This window comes from Acomys minous, assembly GCF_964271855.1.
Source record: "Acomys minous genome assembly, chromosome: 3".
NCBI classification, from domain to species: Eukaryota; Metazoa; Chordata; class Mammalia; order Rodentia; family Muridae; genus Acomys; species Acomys minous.
This window is the reverse complement of record NC_140485.1, coordinates 27,756,784-27,779,508: the sequence shown is the minus strand read 5'-3', so window position 1 is coordinate 27,779,508 and position 22,725 is coordinate 27,756,784. Positions and strand designations below refer to the sequence as shown.

Sequence of the window (22,725 nt, the reverse complement as noted above, 5' to 3'; positions counted from 1 at the left end):
GGAGATGAGAGCCAGGGAAGGAGTTGAAATTTGCTGATGCAGTGAAGTCATCACAAAAGCAAAGCGACAGTGAGCTACCAAGCCTGCCTTCCCTTGGCCTCTGTGCCAAATCACACTTCTGAACAGATACCATAGAATCCCTGGGGTCCCAAAGAGTCCTGGAAAGTTGTGTAAACAGCCCGGGGTACCAGCCATCTCTGGCATCTCCCTCGCAGCCGATGTCACAGTCTGTGAAGCCTTATTTTAAAACCTATACCACCAGCATATCTCAGGGTTTTGTTTTTGTTTTTTTAGTTTTTCTTTAAAAATATTTTATCTTTATTTATTTTTACTTTATGTGTATGAATTTTTTCTGTATGCATGTATGTCTACCATGTGTGTGCTGGTTGGATCCCTTGGAACTGGGGTTACAGATGGTTGTGAGCCACGACGTGGGGTTCTGGGAAATCGAACCCAAGTCTTTTACAAAAGCATGCTCTCAACTGCTGCGCCGTCTCTCTCCCCGAGCTTATAAGCCAACGTCTACGTAGACATTCTTGTAACCCTTGATGTCTTTAAACTTATTGCTTCTCAGATTAGCTTGGATCTGCCTTTGGCCACTCCTGAAAGGGACGGTCTTCAGAGTGACGCTGGCTTTGTGATGGGGCTTGAGGACTCCAATGCTGCAACAGAGAAAGGAGAATGTCAGAAAACCCTTCTCCTTCTCACTTCCTGGACTCTGTTCTCCAGCATCATGTGTCCGGCTTAGGGGCCTGTTGATGCAGGGAAGAAAGACTGAGTGCTCCTGGCACTTACAGGACTCGCAGCTGCTTCTTAAAGAGGCCACTTCCTTCCAAGGTCAGCACACAGTCCTCAACGGGCTCCGAGAGTGGGTTTGAAAAGACGACCTGGACGGTGAGTGGCTGATTCACAAAGGCAGCTCCTAGAACCTACGCAGACACCCAGAGCAGGCGAAGAAGCAAGAGATTAGTCATCCCCCAGTCTGCTGAATGCTAATGCGTTGTAGTACTGCTTTGTAGGGGATCAGAATATACCACCCCAGATATGCCGCTTGGCCTAAGGATTATTTTGAGGTGAAGCAATAAGAAGGGACAGACACAATAAATGCTCTCTGGCCTCCATCCATGTACCTAAAGGCATACATCTACAAAGACGCCTCCTCCCCCTTCCTTCTACCAAGAAGGTCAAAGTTCATCACCGAGGCATTGGTCCCTGTGCTGGTTGTGCTTTTGGCAACTTGATAAAAGCTGGACTTATCTAGGAAGAGGGGGAGCATCAAGTGAGGTATTGCCTTCACATAGCGGCCTGTGGGCAAGTCTACGGTGGCATTTTCCTGATAGCTGTGGAAAGGCTTACTTCACTATGAGAGGTACCACTCTTAGGCAGGGTGAAAGAAAGCAAAATGAGTGAGCCAAGGGGGAGCAGACCAGTGAGCAGCATTCCTTCTTGTTCCCCATTCCTTGTGAGTTCCTCCCCTGAGTTCCCTGGATGATCTATATGCCCTTTTCTTCCCGGGTTCTGTTTTGGTCAGTGTTTTATTACAGCAACAGAGATGAGTCCCTTCATCAGCCTGGAGAGGGCTCTGAGGAACCTACATGACAGTGTTCCACCTAGCCCTTACCTACCGTGGGGTTCCCATGTATTTGCCTTCTCATAAATTGCTGCCCCTCCGCACCCCCCAGAAATGCAAGGCCTTTCCCATCTCTTCTGACTTCCCTCAACATACATTTGCTATTTTGCTAGCCTTCTGTTTAAGCGTACTCGAGACTTTGGGGCGCTTGCTGTCCGGTGGGGGGGCCTCATCATCTCACTTGATGGGGTTCCAGGTGATGGGTTAGACCTTGGAGACAGCATTACAAAGAGTGAGCCCTGAATCCCTTCCACTTAGAAAGGCCACAGAGGCCCTGTCATCCACTCTTGTCTTCTGATACCACAAGAAGCAGACGCCCAGGGGGTTTGCTCAAGGACACATGCCCTGACCTGGAAGTGGACACTGCCCTCCACCTCCCTTTCAGCCACTGTCATCTGACGCTTTCCTCATGCTTGCAGCTGGAAGGTCAACACAGAAGCAGCACAATAAAGGGTCTTTAAGTCCATGCCTCAGCTCAAGGACCCCCACAAAAGGGCTCTAACAGTATCGGGAGATGACAACCCCACAATAAGCTGCCCCCTCCTGGAGGAACTAGAAGAAGCAAAGGAGCCACGCCCCTTTGAGCACAGGCCTGCCTCCTATCCAGAGCTCAGGGCCCCAGGAGCAGTTTCTTTTTAAGAGACCATTCTTTGCCTACGTTGATCATGATGCCAGGGTACGTCAAGGTGATGATCTTGTTCACTAGAATTTTCTCCGGACTGTTTTTCTCTTCACCCAGGGCACTGATGCGGATTAGCTTGTCTGTGGACAGATAGCGGCTGTACTGAGAGTAGAGGATTTTGCAAGGGTAGGTCTTTTCTGAGGAGAGAAGAAGGAAGAAGTGAGAATGGCTGAGAAAGCCTCTGGGCTTGCCTTGGATCTGAGGGCTCTTCTGTGGAGAGGAGGGAGCTGACGTACACCAAGATTTGCTGAGGTAGAGACTAGCCTTTCAGCGGGGAAAACTGCAGTTAAGAAAAGCAACACAGAGCCAGACGTAGTGGCGCACGCCTTTAATCCCAGCACTCAGGAAGCAGAGGCAGGTGGATCGCTGTGAGTTCGAGGCCAGCCTGGTTTACAAAGTGAGTCCAGGACAGCCAAGGCTAACATAGAGAAACTCTGTCTTGAAAAACCAAACCAAACCAAGCCAAAACAAAACAAAAAAACAAACAAACAAAAACACCAAAAAAAAAAAAAAACCCAAAACAAAACCAAAACCAAAGCAAGTCTAGGACAGCCAAGGCTACACAGAGAAACCCTGTCTCCAGGAAAGAAAAAGCAACACAGGAGTTACTTTGAGGTCCTAGCCGAAGTCTAGATGACTTCAAAGCTCAGGTTTTCACCAATAAGGCAGCTACTTTCCTCAGGGGTAGTAGAGGGAGTCAGCAGGAGGGAGGAGGGAGGGAGAGAGAAGTCGGAAAGGAAGAAGGAAGGGCTGCAGGGCAGCCACACGTGTACCTTCTTTAGGGAGCAGTGTGATGAAAGCCACATCCTGCCAGAATGGGGCCAGGGGACTGCCATCATGCAGCAGAGACTGGGCGCTCAAGTTGAGTTTAAGATCCTTGAACTGCGGTGACATGTTGACAGCCAACAGGACAAAGTTTATGTCTTGGCCCATGTTGGGTGGGTCCAGCAGCTCAAACTTCAGAGAGACCTGGACGACATCACTGGGTCGAAGGGAAGGTGAATCCAGGCTCCTAGAACTGTCCTGCCTTGGTGGCCTGGAGCTGAAGGGATTTGAGCCTGCTTGTTGGGGCCCTTGAGCCCTTAGAGCCTCTAGCTTCTGTAGAGCCTTTAGAAATACTTGTCTCTCTTGAGGGGAGCCTAGGAGGGAAGGATACAGTATTAACATGGGCCAGGCTGACCCAGGAGGTTGGCTGTGGCTGGACACACTACCCTCAGCATTGCTACCAACAAAACTACAGGATGCAAAGTCGACTTAGCACAAATCATTTTCATCATTTTCAGGGGTTTGGGGAGGTGGCTCAGCAGTTAAGAGCACGTGCTGCTTTTACAGAGGACCAGAGTTCAGTTCCCAGCACCACATCAGGGGGACCACAACCACCTGTAGCTCCAGTTCTATGGGATTAAACACATTCTTTTGCCTCTAAAGGTACACTCACATACATGAATATGCATGCACACACACACACAAACACACACACATAAAAAAAAACTTCCAAAAGCCAGTTGCATTGCTATACATTAATGGTGAATTATCAGAATAAAAATTAATAAAGCAATCTAATATTTATTTAGTCCCTCAAGAAAAAAAAAAAAACAATACAGCCAGGCCTGTAATCCCAGCACTCAGGAGGCAGAGGCAGGTGGATCTCTGTGAGTTCGAGGCCAGCCTGGTCTACAAAGCGACTCCAGGACAGCCAAGGCTACACAGAGAAACCCTGTCTCGAAAAACAAAAACAAAAGCAAAACAAAACAAAAGACTCTGATTCTGACCCTTGTGAGCATCAAGTCGAAGTTAGTCTAGCAGGTAGCTGTTGCAGTAGTTAGCCTTGCTCGATAGGGTAAGAAGGCCCTGACAGGACTGTCACCTTGGCATCACCCCCTGGCCCTGCTGGCCCCATGAGGGTGAACACTGACTGGCCCTCCATTACTGTGAGTGCTGGCTGGTCATCAGGCCTGTCTCCTAAACATTCAATTGAATAGAACTAAATAAATGAGTTAAATAAAAGAAACCAACCAATAGAAGAGCGTCTACTACTAAGTCGGCTGCCTTCTGCAGATGGAGGCTGAATTTTGAGGGATGCTGGGAGATGCATGCTCACTCTGTTGGCAGGATGTCTATAAATAATTCTCCAGGAAACACGAACGTGTCGAGGGTGGGGTGGGGGTGGGGTGTCTCTGGCCTGTGGGACATGAGCTAATGGTGGATTGGGAACGGGGACACCCTAACTGGATCCTTACAAGTGACCGACTGAGGAGACAGTAGACCTGAGTCATATTGCCCTCTGATCCCCCAGGCCATGGTGGGCAGGGGATGGTCCCCTAGAATTTAGGCTCTCAGTAAGGCTGCTTGGCTGTACCTTCCTCATACTTGTAGCTCTCGGTGATGTCATCCCGCTCGTCACTCTGGATGCTCTTAGTGCTGATAAAATTGCCGACCGTAGCCGTGTCCTGGTGAAGTCTCTGCTCCTTCCCGCCACAGACGAGCCAGGACATGCAGTCAGCATTCACCATGGAAAACGCAAAGCGCGTGTCATAGTTTAGATCCACGTCCCCCTCTTTGATGGCTCTGACGGAAGCAGGGCCACAGCAGTAGAGGCCTGAGGGGAAATGGAGAGGGGCACTTTGGTGAGTAGTTTGTGCTGAGGTGCCGGACAGCGGCTGGGCCAGGTCTGCGGGAGCCTCACTCACCATTGCTGGTTTCCTGGGGTGTAGCATCAAGCACCTGCCAACCTCCGTATCCAGGAGGGAGGTCCTTGCGTGCCATCCAGCACTCATTCCACACATGGAAATTCCTGAGGAAGAAGCCAGGGGAGTCAGTGGTGAACACAGCTAAGGCAGAGGCCATCCTGCTTGTTTCCCTCCTAGACCAAGAACGTTATGAGCATCTGAACTGGCTACAGAAAGACAGGCTCGCTGGGTTTAAGCATCTCCTGGGGAGGAGTGATGGGCCTTCCTCCTGTGAGCCTCTGTTTGCCTTCAGAAAAGAGCATCCCTCTGCCTCTGTGTGAACAGAGTGAAGGCTTCCAGTTTACTAAATGTAAAACTGGCTCCTCCAGGCTCTCTCAAAGGGGGCCTCGTGGCCCCTTCCCCTACCTTGTGTGTGTGTGTGTGTGTGTGTGTGTGTGTGTGTGTGTGTGTGTGTGTCCCACAGGGGTAGTTCTAGCCTTCACCTTGCCTATGAGTGAGATGTTGGCCTCTGTGACCACACCCTTAGGCTATTAGAAGCCGGGAGAGACAAAGCAGGACCTCTACCCCAGCCCAACAGCTTTGACGGTGCTAGGATTCTAAAACCACAGCTGTTTTCTGTTCTATTCTCAGCCCCAGGGTAGGAAGCAGGAGGGTGGGGCTGGAGGGTGGAGGGGTGGGGGATGCTCGTAGTCCTGTCCTACTTCCTGCTTGGCTGAGAGCTGTGGTCCAAGAAATAGAGTGGGAGGCTGTCTCTCACCAGACAGTGTCCTTCTTCATATTCTCCAAAATCCTGCCTGTGTTGTCATAATATTCATCTATGATCAGGTTCCCGTCTGTGTCATGGCCGGAGTCAAAGTTGGTGATCACCCGGGTGGGGATCCCCAGGCACCTCATCACTGCAGAGAGACGGAGAAACACCAATGTGCTGTCGGCCCGGAAACCATCAGTGGGCTTCCTGGGTCTCGCGAAAGCGTCCTCGCAGGAACTGTTTGGGCTGACGGAGATTCCGTCTCTCTTCCCACCTTCTAAGCTCACGAGATGACTGTGGTTGTCCTATCTGCTGTTTATACCAGCAGGGTGGGGCAGCGGCTGCACCTCTATGTTGACAAGACGCAGGGACTGACTCAGCCTCACTCCTGTCCTGGCCTCAAGTGTCCCATCCTCAAACAAAAGGCTGGGATTCTGTTTCTTCTCATCCTTAGGATCAGTGCTGAGACCACCAGATTGTCAGGCAAGGGTTTCTGTGGCTTGGGGCTCCCTTTTATCCATGGTAGTATTATGTCAGAAACCTCTCTAGGAAAGTATCTGGGATCAAGCTAGAACAGGAAGATGTCTACGTCACACAGGCTTAGAAAGGTGAGTGTGTACCTGGTTTTAAAAAAATCTTGAAAAGAGGTAGAATGTTGACTTTATTCTCAATGGGTGTCTGTTTCCTTGGCTAGATAGCTTCTTTTTTTTATTATTATTTTTTAAGATTATTATGCATACAATGTTTGCCTGCATGTGTACCTGCCCACCAGAAGAGGGCGCCAGATCTCATTATAGATGGCTGTGAGCCACCACGTGGTTGCTGGGAATTGAACTCAGGACCTCTGGAAGAGCAGCTGGTGCTCTTAACCTCTGAGCCATCTCTCCAGCCCTACATAACGTCTTCTATTGTTTTCTACTGCAACTCTGTTCTGTGCTCTTTCAAGTGAGTGAACCCTCCTCACACTAGCTCACCAGGATGCCTGCCTGTCTCCCGGTGCCCATCAGTGTTGATCTGATAGTAAATAACCAAGACCAATAATAATTGCTGGCATTCATGGGCGAGGCTCCATGCTGCCTGTTTCACCTTCGCAGTCCTCAAGAGAACCCTGGGTAGAATCTGCTATTATTACTTCTATCATGATGACAGAGGCTAAGTCACACAACCAGAAAGACACAGGGCTCTCACTCAAGCTGAGGTTCTGTTGCTAAGCCCACCCATCAGCAGCAAAGTCACAGTTCAAGCAGTCAAGTGTTCTAACATCCTACACATCGTCCAATGTTGTTTTATATTTGCTGTATTTCTACAATATGTGTCTAGTGGCGCTTATGTTCAGTGACCTGGTGGGCTTCTAGCATTTTCCCTATAGTAAATAATGCTAACAGACATCTCTGCAGATCAAGCCCTTCTCACTCCTGGGATAGATTCCATGAGGCCAAATGACTGAGTTTAAAAAAAAAAAAAAAGATATTTGTAAAGTTTGAATATTTAGTTTTAAATTGTATTTTAACTTAGGCCTTCCTTTTCTTAGATTTTTTTTTTTCAAGACAGGGTTTCTCTGTGAAGTCTTGGCTGTTCTGGACTCACTTGGTAGACCAGGCTGGCCTCGAACTCACAGAGATCCACCTGCCTCTGCCTCCCTGAGTGCTGGGATTACAGGTGAGTGCCACTGTGCCAGGCAGTCTTCCTTTTTTTAGACAGGGTCTTATGCATTGCCCAGGCTAGCCTTGAGTTTACAGCAACGTGCCACTAAGCCCGATGCAAACTTCCTTATTATTTTTTGCAGTGCTGGGGACTGACCTCAGGGTCTTGTACATGCTAGGTGAGTATTTCTTTTTTTCTTTTTTCTTTTTTCTTTTTAGACAAGGTTTCTCTGTGTAGCCTTGGCTGTCCTGGACTCACTTTGTACCCCAGGCTGGCCTCGAACTCACAGCGATCCGCCTGCCTCTGCCTCCCAAGTGTGGGATTACAGGCGTGCGCCACCACGTCCGTCCGGCGCCTAGGTGATTATTTCACTGGACTGCAGTTCAGGCTGCTGCTTCTGTTTTAAATATTGAGATGGTGTCTTGTTAAGTTACTCAGGTTGATCTTGAACTCACTCTGTAGCCCAGGCAAGCCTTGAATTTGTGACCAGGCTGCTTCAGCCTCGGAAACAGCTGAGATTACAGGTCTGAGCCAGCAGTCTTGGTGAGGCTCCTTCTTAGTAGTCTGACACCTCCCCCCCACACACACACCAGGTCGGGGAAGAGGGAGTCTCCTGGATGTGGTCTGAGTTGGGAAGGAGAGAAGCCCAAAAGGAAATCTTGAATTCTCCCTTGAACGGCAGATCTGGACATAGCCAAACAAAACAACTTAGAAAGCACTAAGGCAAGCAGTGGGCAGTCCTGATAAGTGAGTAGAAGGTGGAGTCACACAGGACACCGGCAGAGAAGAGGTGACAGAAGAAAAGCTGCAACTGAAAAAACACGAGCTAGAAGTGTGGCAAGGGTGGAGCCCTGTGTAGGCAACACCTACGCTAAAAGTGTGGTCAGGAAGGTGGGTGCCAGTCAGAGCGGCCGCCGAGCCTGCCAAGGCAGGGCAGCAGGCAGAGGCAGAAAGCAGCCTCCTCCCTTCTCCATTCAGATGAGGCCAGCTGTGGCCACTCAGTGTCAGTGCTGGTGTCAACTCTTGATAGCTGTGGCCTGATGGGCCCTTTCCTACCCCAACGTGTGGTTTGTAATGATTTGTTTATGAGTCTGCCTTCCTCATCTTTACCATTGCATAGCCATCAACAACACAGGGCAAGGCCTACTGTGCAAATACTTGCTGCGTGCATGCATGGACGGACGGAGGAACGGATGGATGGACGGATGGATGGATGGGTGGATGGATGGACGGGTGATGCCCACTCTAATGATTTCTGACTTTAGCACACACTGTCATGATGGCTTTGTGCTATACCTGGGGCACCACACTTGCCTGTCTGTAGAGCACAGTGATAGATTTACACCAGTATATTCTTACCTGAACTGCTCACGGCCTATGAGAGGACTGAGAAGGGAGACAGAATGAAGCCACAGAGGGTCAAGAATAGTTTCCCCTCCTCCTCTTCCTCTTCCTCCCCTTTCTTTCCCTGAGTAAGATGCTAAATGTTTGTAAAGGCTTACCACCCATGCTGCTGTCATCTTAGAAAGTGTTTCTCACTTTCAGTCTGGATACTTTGTTGCCTATAGATTTTAGTTTAGGCTCCTTAGGGTGGCCTTGAGTTTACAGGTACATGCCACCAAATCCAATCTTTACTATTTGTGGTGCCGTCCTCGTCCTTACCTTCCTCCTCCCCTTCCTCCTCTTGTTGTAGTGCTAGGGCTTGGGCTCAGGGCTTCACACACGCTAGACAAGTGTTCTACCACTGAGCTGGAGCCCAGCTCCTTCTCTTCTGGGCCCAAGTCCTGGCCTGCCTTTCCTCTCCTTGCCATGTGACCTCACCTCCCTAAGCTCAAGGTGTGCCATCTCTAGAGCTGAAAAAAAGCATAGGAGCCTAGAGAGGATTGTGTGGGATAGTAAAGATGACGTCGTTGACTAGAGTGCTGGGTGTATAGACATGAGCCACCATGCTGGCGACAAGAGTTGCTCATATAGAGCATGAAACCCAAGATGCCACACCTGAAGCACAGAGGGGTGAGATCACAGGGGAGGAAAGTCAGGCGGGGCCCCTTCCTTGCCCTAACTCCAGGCTCCACCCTTGCCACTTCACTGGGTATCCCAGCCACCTGTGATCTCAACACGCCTTGCTCTCTGACATTTCTCTGACTGCCCTGGGTCACGTCAGCCTCCTACTTGCGCTGTCAACATAATTTCAATCGCCTACACAGTTTAGCACCAGACTACGCTCGCTGTAATTTAACATCTCTCTCTTTATCTCATTGGCCACATTACAAATAACCTCAAAGTGATCAGATACTTGACTTGGGTTTCTTCATTCCTAGCACGATGCCAGGAACAAAACAGACGCTCATTCGCTTTCTGTTAAATGAACTGGCCTGCAGCTCAAGAACAAGGTTGTCAACAGACTATCGGTTCTGGTGACTCACAATTTGACATGACATTCAGGCAAAAGTCTTTCAGTGACAATTGTGTGGGATCTGAATCTCATGTGAGAGAGACTCACGTGGGCATTTGGTCACGTGTGCACACCCACATGCCTGCCATACTCAGGCAATGGAAATTGGGCAAAGATGGGTAGAGTTTTAGTCAGGAAGGTGCTTCAGAGTTCCCAAAGTATACTACAGCATACCCCACGCCTGATACTGAGAGCTGCGGCCAACACGTCCATGCAGCGCCAAAGTGACTCAATTTAAATGTGATGACCTCTGCCACCTTTTCATTTCTGTCAGCATGTTTTCAGTTTCCAAATGATAAAAATATAACTCCCACTGGGCGTGGTGACACAGAACTTTAATCCCAGCACTCGGGAGGCAGGCGGGTTTCTGTGAGTTCGAGGCCAGCCTGGTCTACAAAATGAGTTCCAGGACAGACAGGGCTACACAGAGACACCCTGTCTTGGTAAACAAAAGGGGGGAGAAAGTAACCCCTTCCCACCCTTCCCCACCCCTCCCACCCCTCCCCACCTCTCCCTCATGTAGTCAGCTGTGTTTTCTAACCACAGTGATTGGCCTTTCAGACAATACCATCATGAGGTCATCATTCGGCTATTCTCTTCCACTGACAACGGCTATGGAAGAAATCCAAATCTGTTTTCTTACTTATACTGGATTTTTGAGTAGCTCTTTTGTTACTGCTGTTTTGGTTGGGGTTTTGTTGTTGTTGTTGTTTGTTTATTTGTCTAATTGTTTGCTTTGTTGGTATACAGTCTGTCATGTTGGTATACAGGCTTCCAAGTACTGGGCTCAAATGATCCTCCTGTGTTAGCCTCTTAAGTAACTGAAGCTGCAGTGTGCTTAGCTCTTCATGGTATCTGTTACATGTAAAGGCATGTAATCCGTTTTTATGTGAATATGACAACCTTCTAGCCTCCCAAATGACGATTTTTCTATTTTGCTGTTTACTTATTTGTGTGTGTGTGTGTGTGTCTGTGTGTGTGTGTGTGTGTGTGTGTGTGTGTCTGTGTGTGTGTGTCTGTGTGGTATGTGTCTGCATGCATGTAGGTTTGAGTGTGCAGGTCTGTCATATGCATGCCTGTACATATGTGTGGAGTCTAGAAAGGGTGATGTGTGTCATCCTCTATTACTCTTAGCTTATGCTTTGAGTCAGAGTCTCTCCTTGAACCTAGGGATCACATTTTCTCAGCTAGACTGTAAGCTAGGAAACCCCAGTGAGCCCCTCTCCCAATTTCACTCAGATCAGAGGTTACAGGAGTGCATGGGACACATCTGGGCTCCACTGTGGGCACTGGGAGCCACACTCTGATCCTAAGGGCTGCAGAGTAAGTGCTGTTAACTGCGTTAATGGCTGCACCATCTCTCCAGCTTCCCAAATTATTTTTTTTTCAATTTAAGAATTAATTTAAAAAAATTTTTATATGTATTATTGTTTACCTGCATGTATGTATGTGTCTCGTGTCTGTGCCTGGTCCCCAAGGAGGCCAGAAGAATATTTTGGGTCCCCTAGAACTGGAGTTACGTGTGATTATGATCAACATATGGGGCTGAGAATCAAACTCTGCAAGAGCAGAAAATGCTCTTAAACCCTGAGCCATCTCTCCAGCCCCCAACATTGTTTTTTGGTAGGAAGATAGACAATTTCAAACTAAATCATGGTCACTGAGGTCCACCTGCTCTTCAAGAAACACAGATGAGCACTATTTATGAGAAAATAGAACATAAACTCAAGGGCATCACCTTCTAAGAGGCTGAAACAGAGGAAGGGGCCTACCCCAGACCTATAGAACATGGATTAGGTATTAGACAAAAATGGCAGCCCATGGAAAAGAATAGTACTGAGCAGTTCCCAGGAAGCTAATGCTTCTCTGTGTGGCTCCTTCCAGGACATCTTAAATGGTAACAGAGACGTCTCTGGTCAGCACTCTCATGTCCAGCCCCTCTGTCCTCACAGAAGTCAGCCATCTGGATCAACCGAGAAAAGACAGAAAGCCCAGCTTCTCTCTGTGTGGAATATCAGCAGTCTCTTGCCAGGGAGCTGCCTCTTCTGCCCCCACAGCTGTAGCTCAGGTAGAACGCCTGCCCAGCATGCACGCAGCTCTAGATTTGATCACCAGCACCAGAAAAGGAACAGCCCCTAGCCAAAATTTTTCATTTGCCACCTGACTTCTGATGACAGAGCAAGGAACAAAGGCATAAGATGACCAACAGTACAGTGACGCCCTCAGGTGAGTGCAGAAGTACGGCACTGTGGGACAGTGTCCCAGGGCATTCAAAAGGCCACATATTAAACAAAACAAGACAAAACACAAAAAACCAAACCAAACAAAATCTTTTCTAGATTAAATGAGACAGAAAAAGACACTATAGCCAGGCCTAATTCATAGGTCCATATTAGGTTCTGCATTAGTGCAAACAAATTGTACAGAAAAAAAAAATCCATCCTTACTTCCTACCACGTCATACAGCAAAGAGCAAACCACCTTGGCCAGGCATCAAGGCAGGAAGGAGGTCAGCATCAACAGCGATAAACAGCACTGGTGACATGGTCCCTTGATGGATGTGATAACAATGGTACCCTATCTTGTGGTGGAAAGTTTTGGCATCTCAATCATGTTATGTAAACATACGTTTTTGTTTTTGGTTTAGTCCCAGGTGTGGGGTATGGGGCTGATTCAGATTGTCCACAGCAGCAAACTACTTGCCTAATGCGGGCTTGGAGAGGGGCTCTTTGTCAGCTGCAGATAGCTTAGCTCTGAGGACTCTGGAGAGGGAATGCCAGAGCCCAGAGAGAGACAGGGGAATCTCTGAGAAAGAAGAGGCTGCTGTTCTCCCTGCTGCCCCTGGTTGCTGTCGATGCAGTTTGACGAGAAGTTGGAGATGCCCTGAAACAGACTGGACTTTCCCAAAGGAACCCAATGGCCCTAACCAACAGGAAGTAGCCAAAGAGAACTCCCCTCCCTTTCCCCCCTAATCTTCTTTCTCTCCTACCTGGTGTTGGGGTGTTGGAAGGGATTGGAGTGGAAATGGGAGAAAAATACATAAGGGACCCAATAAAGCAGATTTAAAAATACATGCTACACTGCCTTTTTGGTCTTCCTACTTTTAAGGCAACTGTTTAACTCCATCTTTAGAAAAAAATATCAGACCATCCCAACTGAGATTCATCCTCCAAGCAGTTTCCAGGCCATAAGATAGAGAGGAGGGGCCCAAGTACCTCCAGTGGCCTCACAGAGCTCAAGGGATGAGATTCCAGTTCAGAGAAGTGAAGGTAGCTGTTTCTTATTAAGGCCTGTGGGTAGGGGTGGAGGAGCAGGGTAAGATATCAACATGAAACATGAGGACATCAATGGTGACCTTCCCTGGGGTCATGCTGGCCTCGTGCTGGAGTGGACAAGCACCTCATTGCTCCTATGCCTGACATGGCATGCTTGGTCCTGCCCATAACAAATCCCAAGGCTTTTCTGTCCCCCTAGGAACTGTAGAAGCCCCAGCCCCAAGTCCCTTGAGGTGGATTCAGTAGCCAGCTTTGCGCAGAGTCTGCTGCCCCTGCCTTCTGAGCTTAAGGGTTAGAGTATGAAGTACCTGGGAGACACATTTTTGGGGAGTGGGGATACAGGTACTGACTCACTGAGCCGATGGTTAGAGTCCCGGCTGGCCACTTAGCCTGGTGACCGCTAGCAAGAGGTACAATAGACCGACGGTCTTAATTGGGTGGCTGTGTGGCTAACTGTGAGGTGTCCCATAGCTGCAGCGTCACAGGGTGCTTGAGACAGGTCCTGTAGTCCCCATTTTCTGCCTGTCTTCCCGCTTCCAGAATTCTGTTCCCTGACTCCACCAAGTCGATCCGTCCCCCGCCATTCCCCCCCTCCCCCCGCAGGGCTGAAGATCACTGGTCTGCTACTTTGCTGTGCTGGGGAGGAAGACAGGGGCTGTGGGGTAGCCAGAGATGGGGACGGCAGAATACGGGTGGCGTGCAGTGAGATTCTTGTCTGCTTTTCTCATGGGGTTAAAAAAGAAAGGGTTAGTGTGGTGAGGGTGGGTGGACTTCATATCCTGGGATATGCTGTAAGTGCAGTTGTCTGGGCCCCATGATTGGTGATTGAGGAACTCCCCACAGTCGGTCTCCTTGGGGTGGATGGAACTGGTGCGGGGCTGGGGGTGGGGGCACACAGAGCCCAGCCTAGGGAAGGGGCCTTTTTCTTCTACTTTTGTTCCACTTGAGCCCTTAGCCTATTGGATGGCACTGCTCACATTCAGGGCGGGCCTCTCCCACTCAGTGGCCGTCCACATGTCAGTCATCTCTGGAAACACCCCCAGGCATGCTCTTTACCCATCTCCCAGGGGTCTCCCACGGGCTGTCCCTGCCTGTGGTCCTCAGTCCTCCCCCTACATAGCAGAGAGGGGCCTCCTGGACTTTAGGCCCCGGGGGCGGGCCACCTCTGGCTGTAGATATTTATACCAACTCCTTTTGGGGCCTGTAAGGATGGCTCAGGGGCTAAGAACACTGGATGCTCTTCCAATGGTCGTGAGTTCAATTCCCAGTAACCACACGGTGGCTCACAACCGTCTATAATGAGATCTGGTGTCCCCTTCTGGTGTGCAGGTGTACATGCAAGATACATAATAAATAAATCTTTAAAAAATGTTTTTGTGAGAACACTTCCTACTACAGTGCTATATATCAAACATATTAAAATGTTTTGTGGTTAGGGACTCAGAGCAAATGAGTTATTGAATAAAAGGAGAAAAGTAACTGATGGTTTTTTAAAAGAGAGGCTGGAAGCAGACTAATTATGACAATATTGTGAAGTAAGTAATGTTGGTATAAGGTTATTATGTAGTTCTAATGCTGATTTCTGTATCCTCCATTGTTGGTTGCAAGCCTTGTTCTCACTGTTGTATAAACTCTGCTCCCCAGTTGTCTCCTTATATGCCAATAAAGCAGCTTACAGCCAATCACTGAACAGGGAAGCATATAGGGCTGGACTTCCTGCCAGCCATGGGAGGAGTAGAGGAGGAAGTAGAAGATTGGGGGAGGTGTTAATCGGTTACAGGCAGAGAGGTGCAGCTGGATCATGGAAAGAAAAGATGGAGTCAGGATAGCATAGGAGGTTAAGAAGACTTAAACTGCTCAAGATTGTGTAGTAAAGCCTTATAGACAAATATAAAAGGGTCCTTATTATTATTATTATTATTATTATTATTATTATTATTATTAATTTAGTTTTAGGTTTTTGGAGAAAGGGTTTCTCTATGTAGCCTTGGCTGCCCTAGACATGCTTTATGGACCAGACTGGCCTCAAACTCACAGAGATCTTCCTGCTTCTGCCTCCCAATTGCTGGGATTATAGGCGTGAGCCACCACACCCAGCTGTCTCAATTATTTGTAGGATAGCTGGGTTAAGAGAGAAACTAAGGTGGGGTGTGGAGGCGCATTCCTTTAGTCCCAGCACTTGGGTGGCAGAGGCAGGTAGATCATTGTGAGTTTGAGGCCAGCCTGGTCTACAAAGCGAGTCCAGGACAGCCAAGGCTACACAGAGAAACCCTGTTTCAAAAAACCAAAAACCAAACCAAACAAACAAAACAAAAGAGAGAGAGAAACAAACACAGTTGTAAAAAAAAAAAAAGTTTAACAGGAATGTTATCAATTGCAACCCTAAATATCTCAAGAAAGAGAGGATGAAAATAGGGAGTGGGGGGGGTCTGATGGAGGGGGAAGATAAACAGAGCTGAAGTTTAGGAGACGGATGGAGACATCTTTAAACAAGTCCCTGCCAAACCGCTGGAGCCCAAGACGCAAAGATGAAAACAGTATCCCAGTTATGATCGATAATGCAGTGTAAGACTATGTGCCACACAGCTTTCCAAAAAGCTGCCACGTGTTGACCAACAGCCCTATGAGGGAACATTCCATGCTCAGAAATCAATGGAAAATATTGGTAGATACGTGTTCCAGCCAGGACATTGTGCAAGTTTCGACCGTAATCCAAAGAAAAGTGGGGGAGAGATGAAGCGCCTGGTCCTTGGATGGGGCTCCCTCTTGCAGACTCGGAGCTCAGTGGGAGGAGTGAGAACAGGGGTTGTTTTGAAATGATGATGTGGAGACCACTACACAGTTAAGTTAGAATGCATATTTAAAAGGCATCCAGATGGGAGGGGCTCAAAAGCTTTAAACAGAAAGCCTCTACTGCAAGTCTTCCCAAGGTGGAATCCAACCAATGAGAGACGGGTATGTGCGGTTGAAGAAGGGAGGACCCAGTCCCCAGCCCACATCTGTCACATCAGCTCCTGCCTGGTAATGCTCACCGTGACGTCCAAGGCTGAGAGCTCCATCCTGTATAGGAAGGGATAAGTCCCCACAGACCAGCTACATATTAGTGTCTTTTGGCCCGTGCCGCTGCTGCTCCACCTGCCTCAAGCTCAGAAGGGTATGGGAAAAAGTCGGGCAAGCCTATTTCCAGGATGCCTGGATTTTTCCTCAAGCAACTTTCCTAAGGCATAACTCATATCCTACAGTTCGCCTTTGTCAAATGTACAGTTCACTAGTTCGTGCTATTTGGACACATTGCGCAACAATTCAGATGATTTAATTCTAGGACATTTTCATCATCACTTCAGAGCAAAAGCCTGCTGAAGCTAGGCACGATGGCAAGTATTTTATCCCAGCACTTGTGGGGGGGGGGGGCAGGGGCGAAGGAAGAGGAGGAGGGGTGTGAGGAATCCCTGAGATGCAAGGGGAGTCTCAAAAGCAGCAATGACAGTGCAAAACAAAACGCATCTACCCACTAGCAGGCATTCCCTGTTACTCTGTGCTCCTCTGCTGTAACCAACCATGGGTGAGCATTCTTTGTCTGCTCCTGCCTGTTCTAGGCATGCCCTGTGTATGGAACCACATAGCCATTTGGCTTCTGGGGAGTGCTTTCAGACAGCAGAACCCCACTGTCTCTGGTCCCCTACTATAGTGCAAGGCATCTAGGCTACTTCTCAGACCTCACTCAAGGGCTGATGGCTCCCTCCGGTCTCTTCTAGACTACAAGCCATAAAGAGGAAGAGCCTGATGCCCTGCAGCTCTCCGGGGCTGGCCCTGAGCACAGAAGGGTGGGCCAGGAATGTCTCTCTAATTACCAAGTAACCACCTACAAATGAGTGCCAAAGAAAACTCCCTGCACAAAGAAACTGTAAATACCTTTGTTGAACACAGAGCTTCCTTTTATAATTTTTCTACAGGCAGTTAAAGTCATTATCTTTGACAGTCAAAAAAAAAAAAAAAAAAAAAAAGGAGGGCTGTAGAGGGGAGAGTCCACTCTTTTTGGTTGTATTGTCAATCAAGTTAGGAGCTACACCACCAGTTTAAGAATGTAATTTAGGCCCGCCATGGTGGAGCACACATTTAATCCCAGCTTGTGAGAGGCAGAGACAGGCATGTCTCCTTAAATTCGAGGCCAGCCTGGTGTACATAGCAAGTTCCAAGACAGCCTGGGCTATAGTTCTTTTAATAACTCTTGGCAGATAAAGAAATTGTCACTTTGGGGGCAGATGGACAGAATTGGAAATAAAATAGCCCCATAAAGGCAAATATTGTATGCTTTCTCTTATATGTGGAGCTTAATACAGATGTTTTCATACACACACACACACACACACACACACACACATTCAAGCACACAACAAGAAAACAGAAGGGTGATGATTAGGGAAGAGGAAAGGAACAGCAGGAAAGAAGGACAGGATGGGTAAGGAAAGTGAATGCAGTTAAGGACACGATTCACAGTGCACATCAAATATATACAAATAAATATTAAAATGGGTAAAATAAATGGCACCAGTCAGTGGAAAGAATAGATGCAACGGATGAAGCATAAAGCTTCATAATAATTTGCCTAATTTCTTAGATAATGTTTTATCAATCAATTTCTAAAATAGTATAAAATACCATCTATGGAGAATAAGCCTAGCCCTCAGGTACCATTAATTTCCTCACCACAAATCTTAGTAAGCTGAGACACAAGTCACTCACCTGAAGCTATTTACTGAGTTGATGGCACTGTTAGTATTTATACTCATGGGTCAATATATATGCAGTTTTAGTCACAGAACAAAAGTATTAGTAAACATTTCTTTGGTTTTAAATCCTGTGTTGCTCTGAGCAGCATGATGAAATCTCAGCGGTCCTGCCCACCACATGAATCATCCCTCTGCCCAGAGTGCCCATGCTCCACACACTACCTGCCTGTTAGTCACCGAGGACCCTGCTAAGGTATCAGACCACCTGCTGTGCAGTTGCAGTGCTAGCCCTTGTCTTATTTAATAATTGCCCAAAGTACAAGAGTGACATAGTGCTGGCAATTTTACTACAGTGTAATGTTATCTGAGTTATTTTAGTTATTGTCACTAATTTCTTGCTGGGCCTAATTAATAAACTAAACTTTATCATAGGTATATATTTGTAAGAAAACACACAGTATGTCTAAACAGGCATCGGTACTAGCAGAGTTTCAGGCATCTTTGGGGGGGGTGTTCTTGGAATAAGTTCTCTATGGATAAAGGGACCACAGACACCCCAAGGGGTCTCCCTCCGGTGCTCACACGCTCTACTATTACTTTCTTTTACCACGGTTTTAACACGGTACCTGGCACAAAGGAAATGCCCATCATCACGATAGCATCTATAATAATGATATAACTGTTTAAGACGTGTTGGCATCATTACGTTGGTTAAACCTTTTCTTTCACTTCGGCGAGGAGCCAGAGTGTCTGGGTCTTTTCCATCTTCGTATCCAAGTGTAGTTGGAACATGGCACCTAGCCCAGACGGAAGGCACTGCGTGTTGCTGAAGGAACAGATGAGCTTTCCTCACTAATATATTTACTAGCACACGGCATGGTGGCCCTTAGTGGGAAAGCTGCTTGGGCTGTCGCTCGCTGGAGTGGGCCATGTTTGCTGGTTGTCTAACTCCTGGTTTGCAAGGTCAGTGAAGGGCCACGATTCCCATGAACATTTTAATTGCTCTGCTGCTGTTGCATAACCTCCATCCACTGTCTCCACCTCTCTCATCACCCGTTCTCGATGGCCACTCCCACATCCAGCTCTCTCCTCCACACACACACTCAGTTTTTCCACGCTCGAAGGTTCCCCCCTTTACCTTTCACAAGCTCCATTCTACCCTTCCATCGTGTGTGTGTGTGTGTGTGTGTGTGTGTGTGTGTGTGTGAGAAGCTCACTCTGTCTGTAGTCCACACTGGCATAGAACTCCTTTAACAGCCCAGGCTGAGTTTGAATGCACAATGATCTTCCTGCTCCATCCTGAGTGCTGGGCTTTGAGTTTTGAGTCACCCTCCCGGGTTTCCTGCCTTCTGGATGATTCAGATCCCCACCCCCACCCCACGCCACCCTAATCTCCTTATTGTTTGACATCAAAGCTGTCGAAATATTTATGTCTTATCACTGGGCCATCAAGGTATCCAACTCAAGATCAGGATGTGTGGCAGCAGCAGCAGCAGGTGCTAGCTAAGGGCTTGCAGCAGCAGCAGCCTGCTCTAAAGACACTGTCAACGCTCTGTCAGTGTCCACAGAGATCTCCTCACCATGCCCTCGGCCTGAGGCCTGATGCAGCACGTTCAGCAGCCTCTCTGGCCTTCACATGCTGTTTGGAATCTGGCCTGCCATACACGCCTGTCACAGGGAATTTCTACTCAGAAGGTCTAAACCTTCAATAAACACCACGTTATTGCAGCTCTGCCCCCCCACCCCCCAGCCCCCCACCCCCGCCTCCCACCCCTGGATCCTACTAGAGTCCTGTGAATGAAAACAACTGACTTGACCCCCCTCTTCCTAGCTAGCAGGAATGACGACTGACTGACTGAGCCACTTAGGGACATGAGCACACATAACGAGTGGATGAGAGTGGGCAGAGTGAGGGCGGCCACCGTGAGCAGGAAGGGGGCCTGCGTAAGGCAGGCAGGAGGCCTACCTCTCAGCACCTCTGGCATGTGACTTTTAAAATGTCCTTCTCATCTCTTCCTACTTTACCCTCCTGCCACATGCGAGCCAATGCCCTTTGACCCTCCTTCTGCACAGTTATTCTTTTAGCTTCTCTCCTGTCGATGCAATTTCTAGTCACTATTGATCGTCCATTTTCTCCCCATTCTCCAACTCCCTGGCCCTCATCAGAGCCCTAGTTCCCTCTGAGCCTGTGGCAGCTCCAAAGTCAAGGTCATTCTCTTTGGGTTGCCTTGCTGTTCCAGTCCTAGGTCAGGCGTTCATTTCCCTCCTGTGTGGGTATCTTCATCAAGCCCGAAACAGCATAGTTCGGTGTCAGTGCTATCTAATTATGTTAGCACTGGACCTGGACCGTTCACACTTGAGGGAACGTTCTGTTAGGTTGCATGAGCTCAGAGGGCAGGGGGATGAGTCTTGATGTGTGTGAATTCTATTTCAGAACCACTGTCTGCAATATGCCCAAACTAGTGAGGTCAGTGATAAGATATGTTGGCGGGAAACAGCTGCCTTCCAAATGTCCCTCGGTGGGAACTGTGAGAACGGAGATAAAAATGGTTCCAAGGGCTCTTCCATGGCTGCCCCAGCTTCCCCTGGGGCCCCTCTCACCTCCTACCTGTGCACATGACAGCAGCAAAGACCCAGCATTGCCCGTAGCGCACTGGTTGGCAGCCGGTGGCGTGCCACTGCTTTAGAATGGCCACGCTGCCCGTCCACTCTGCGGGGTTGACACCGTCCATGTAATTCTCACTCCAGTTGCCATTGAGCACCCCGTTGTCGTCATTGCTGTTTATCTAAAGGGAAGCCAGGTGGACGAATTAGAGGCCGCTGCTCCCTCCACAGGCAGTGATGTGGCGGCTGCTGATGGGGAGGACCACCAGCCTGAGATACAGAGGAGACCTTTGACTTCACTTTACCTGGGACCTTTTAGACCTTCTGGGGAGAGGTGAAGGTGGGAGGCGAGCTATTCTGACTTACACATGTATCAAATCATTACTATATTTCAATTTTCTATAAAGCAGATGCTTGGCTCTCAGCAGTTTAAAAAAGAACATTTGAACCAAGAAAATCGAGGAGCAACAAGCTAATTCTCAGACATTCAGCTCCCATCCACCCCCACCTCTGTCCACAGAAACATGTAATTTGGAATTATTAGAGGCAATGCCCCAGTCAGTCATCAGTCTCATTCAAGATGGTTTTGTTCTCAGGGGGTCCCTGTCTTTTGGCTCATTCTCCTTCTGCAGGTCACAGATGCGACAAAGGCAGGGGTCCCCTGACACAGCTTCCTTCCTCCCTGGGCAGGGCACACCAGGAACCTCACCATGGCACACACAACTCTGCTGGTGTAGACAGGGCTTCCCCGCAGGGCACAGTCTGTGGATGGGTCAACCTGGAAGTTCAGACTCTTCTCTAGCAGCTCCAAGCAGATGTCTATGATGTTCTCTTCAAACTGCAGGGGACGGAGAGAAGAGAGGCACCACACGCTTACTGTGCCGGACAGATAGAGAAACATACAACCTGTGCCACACAGTGCCCCCAAAGGAGTGTGTCTGTAGAATAAAACCTGTTTGTGAGGTAGTTGTCAAACAAAACTGCCTCCCAGGAAGGTCCATGTTTTCGGAGCTGTGGCATCACAACCCACTTGACATGCATGTCCTACAAGCCAAACATCTCACCGTTCATTTGAAGACACTGTTGATACTGAGTTTCTTTTTCCCCCCAGTGAATTTACCTCATTGGAAAGTGTATTTCTACATCTTCCCCCTCCATCTCCACACTCTTGTGGCCCCTAAGCTGCTCTTATTAAAGCCACATTCTCTTTTCTTCCACACTTACGTAATGGCCGAACTTATCATTGACGGCATATTGAATGAAGGGCAAGAACCAACCTGCCTTGGCACTCACAGCTCTGGAGCTCTGGACTGACCAATCACATGTGAACTCTGGAACACTGTCCCCCATGGGCATGCTCCCTCTGATTGTCAAACTTAGTTAGACAGTGTAGTTGAGGCTTTATCTGTCCTGCCTGAGTGTATGCTCTGTCAATCCAAATTCTCTATATAACATAGTAGGACTCCACTTATCTTTGTCAAATGATTACCATCGGATGCCCTTATTCTCATGGAACAGTGGCCAACAAGTAGAATTAGACTTCCCTGGCTACCTTCCTTAGGGAAGTCACTTTTCTAGTTTACAATGTTCAAAGGGTCCTATAACTTAAAAAACCAAGGCCAAAGCTTCCTTGAGGGGTCCTTCAAGTCCCTGTCAGATATGGCCCTGTTGTGTAGCCGTTTCCTCTGAGATTAAAACTTTAAACTTCTCACTGTAGAGGAAAGCTTGTCACGACACAGTATGTTAAAGGGGAGGTGAGACGTTCGACCTTGGAGTGAAGCCCAGGAAATAAACAACTCAAAGGCCTCAGGAAGTTCCTGAAACTGACAAGGTTCGCTAGGTCCCTCCCTCCCCAAGCCTATATAAGCAGTAAGTGATAGACACGCTCAGGCCAGCTGTGTTGCCTAGAAAGAGACCTATCAGCCAAACAGCCTGGAAGAGGCTCAGACACTCTCCAACCTGTCCATCTGCCTGCAGGTGTAATCAGGTTTCCAGAGTTTGTGAGCTGTCGCCTATGTGCAGGAAGGATTTTGGTGATACTTCGGCTTGCTAAGTTAAGACTTTGGTGATAGCTCTGCTCTGGTCTGTCATGGGGTCCCCTATCTGGAGTGAGTAGATGTTTATTCATGTCTCCCCAACAATAGTGTCACACAACAGGACTCCCTTCCCCTTCTCCGTCCTCTTTACTTCAACAAGCTCCCACCCCTGGCATTTTTGCTTCAGCTACACCAAATTCCTTGTGATCTCTGCTAAGACGAAACCCTTCT

The 22,725-nt window shown here is 48.3% G+C and overlaps 1 protein-coding gene across 2 annotated transcripts in view; it reads right to left on the bottom strand.

Annotated features, from left to right (window-relative positions):
- Positions 1-22,725, bottom strand: part of TGM5 (transglutaminase 5) — a 36,965-nt gene continuing 14,240 nt past the window's right edge. For both annotated transcript variants that reach the window (XM_084776306.1, XM_084776307.1), the window contains 9 exons: positions 21,168-21,296; positions 20,463-20,640; positions 5,760-5,898; positions 5,003-5,106; positions 4,672-4,911; positions 3,086-3,451; positions 2,289-2,449; positions 796-929; positions 1-662 (listed from right to left, as the gene is read on the bottom strand). In XM_084776306.1, the coding sequence (XP_084632432.1) occupies positions 509-662; positions 796-929; positions 2,289-2,449; positions 3,086-3,451; positions 4,672-4,911; positions 5,003-5,106; positions 5,760-5,898; positions 20,463-20,640; positions 21,168-21,296 (1,605 nt within the window). In that variant the 3' untranslated portion in view covers positions 1-508. The remainder of the gene's footprint in view (positions 663-795; positions 930-2,288; positions 2,450-3,085; positions 3,452-4,671; positions 4,912-5,002; positions 5,107-5,759; positions 5,899-20,462; positions 20,641-21,167; positions 21,297-22,725) is intronic.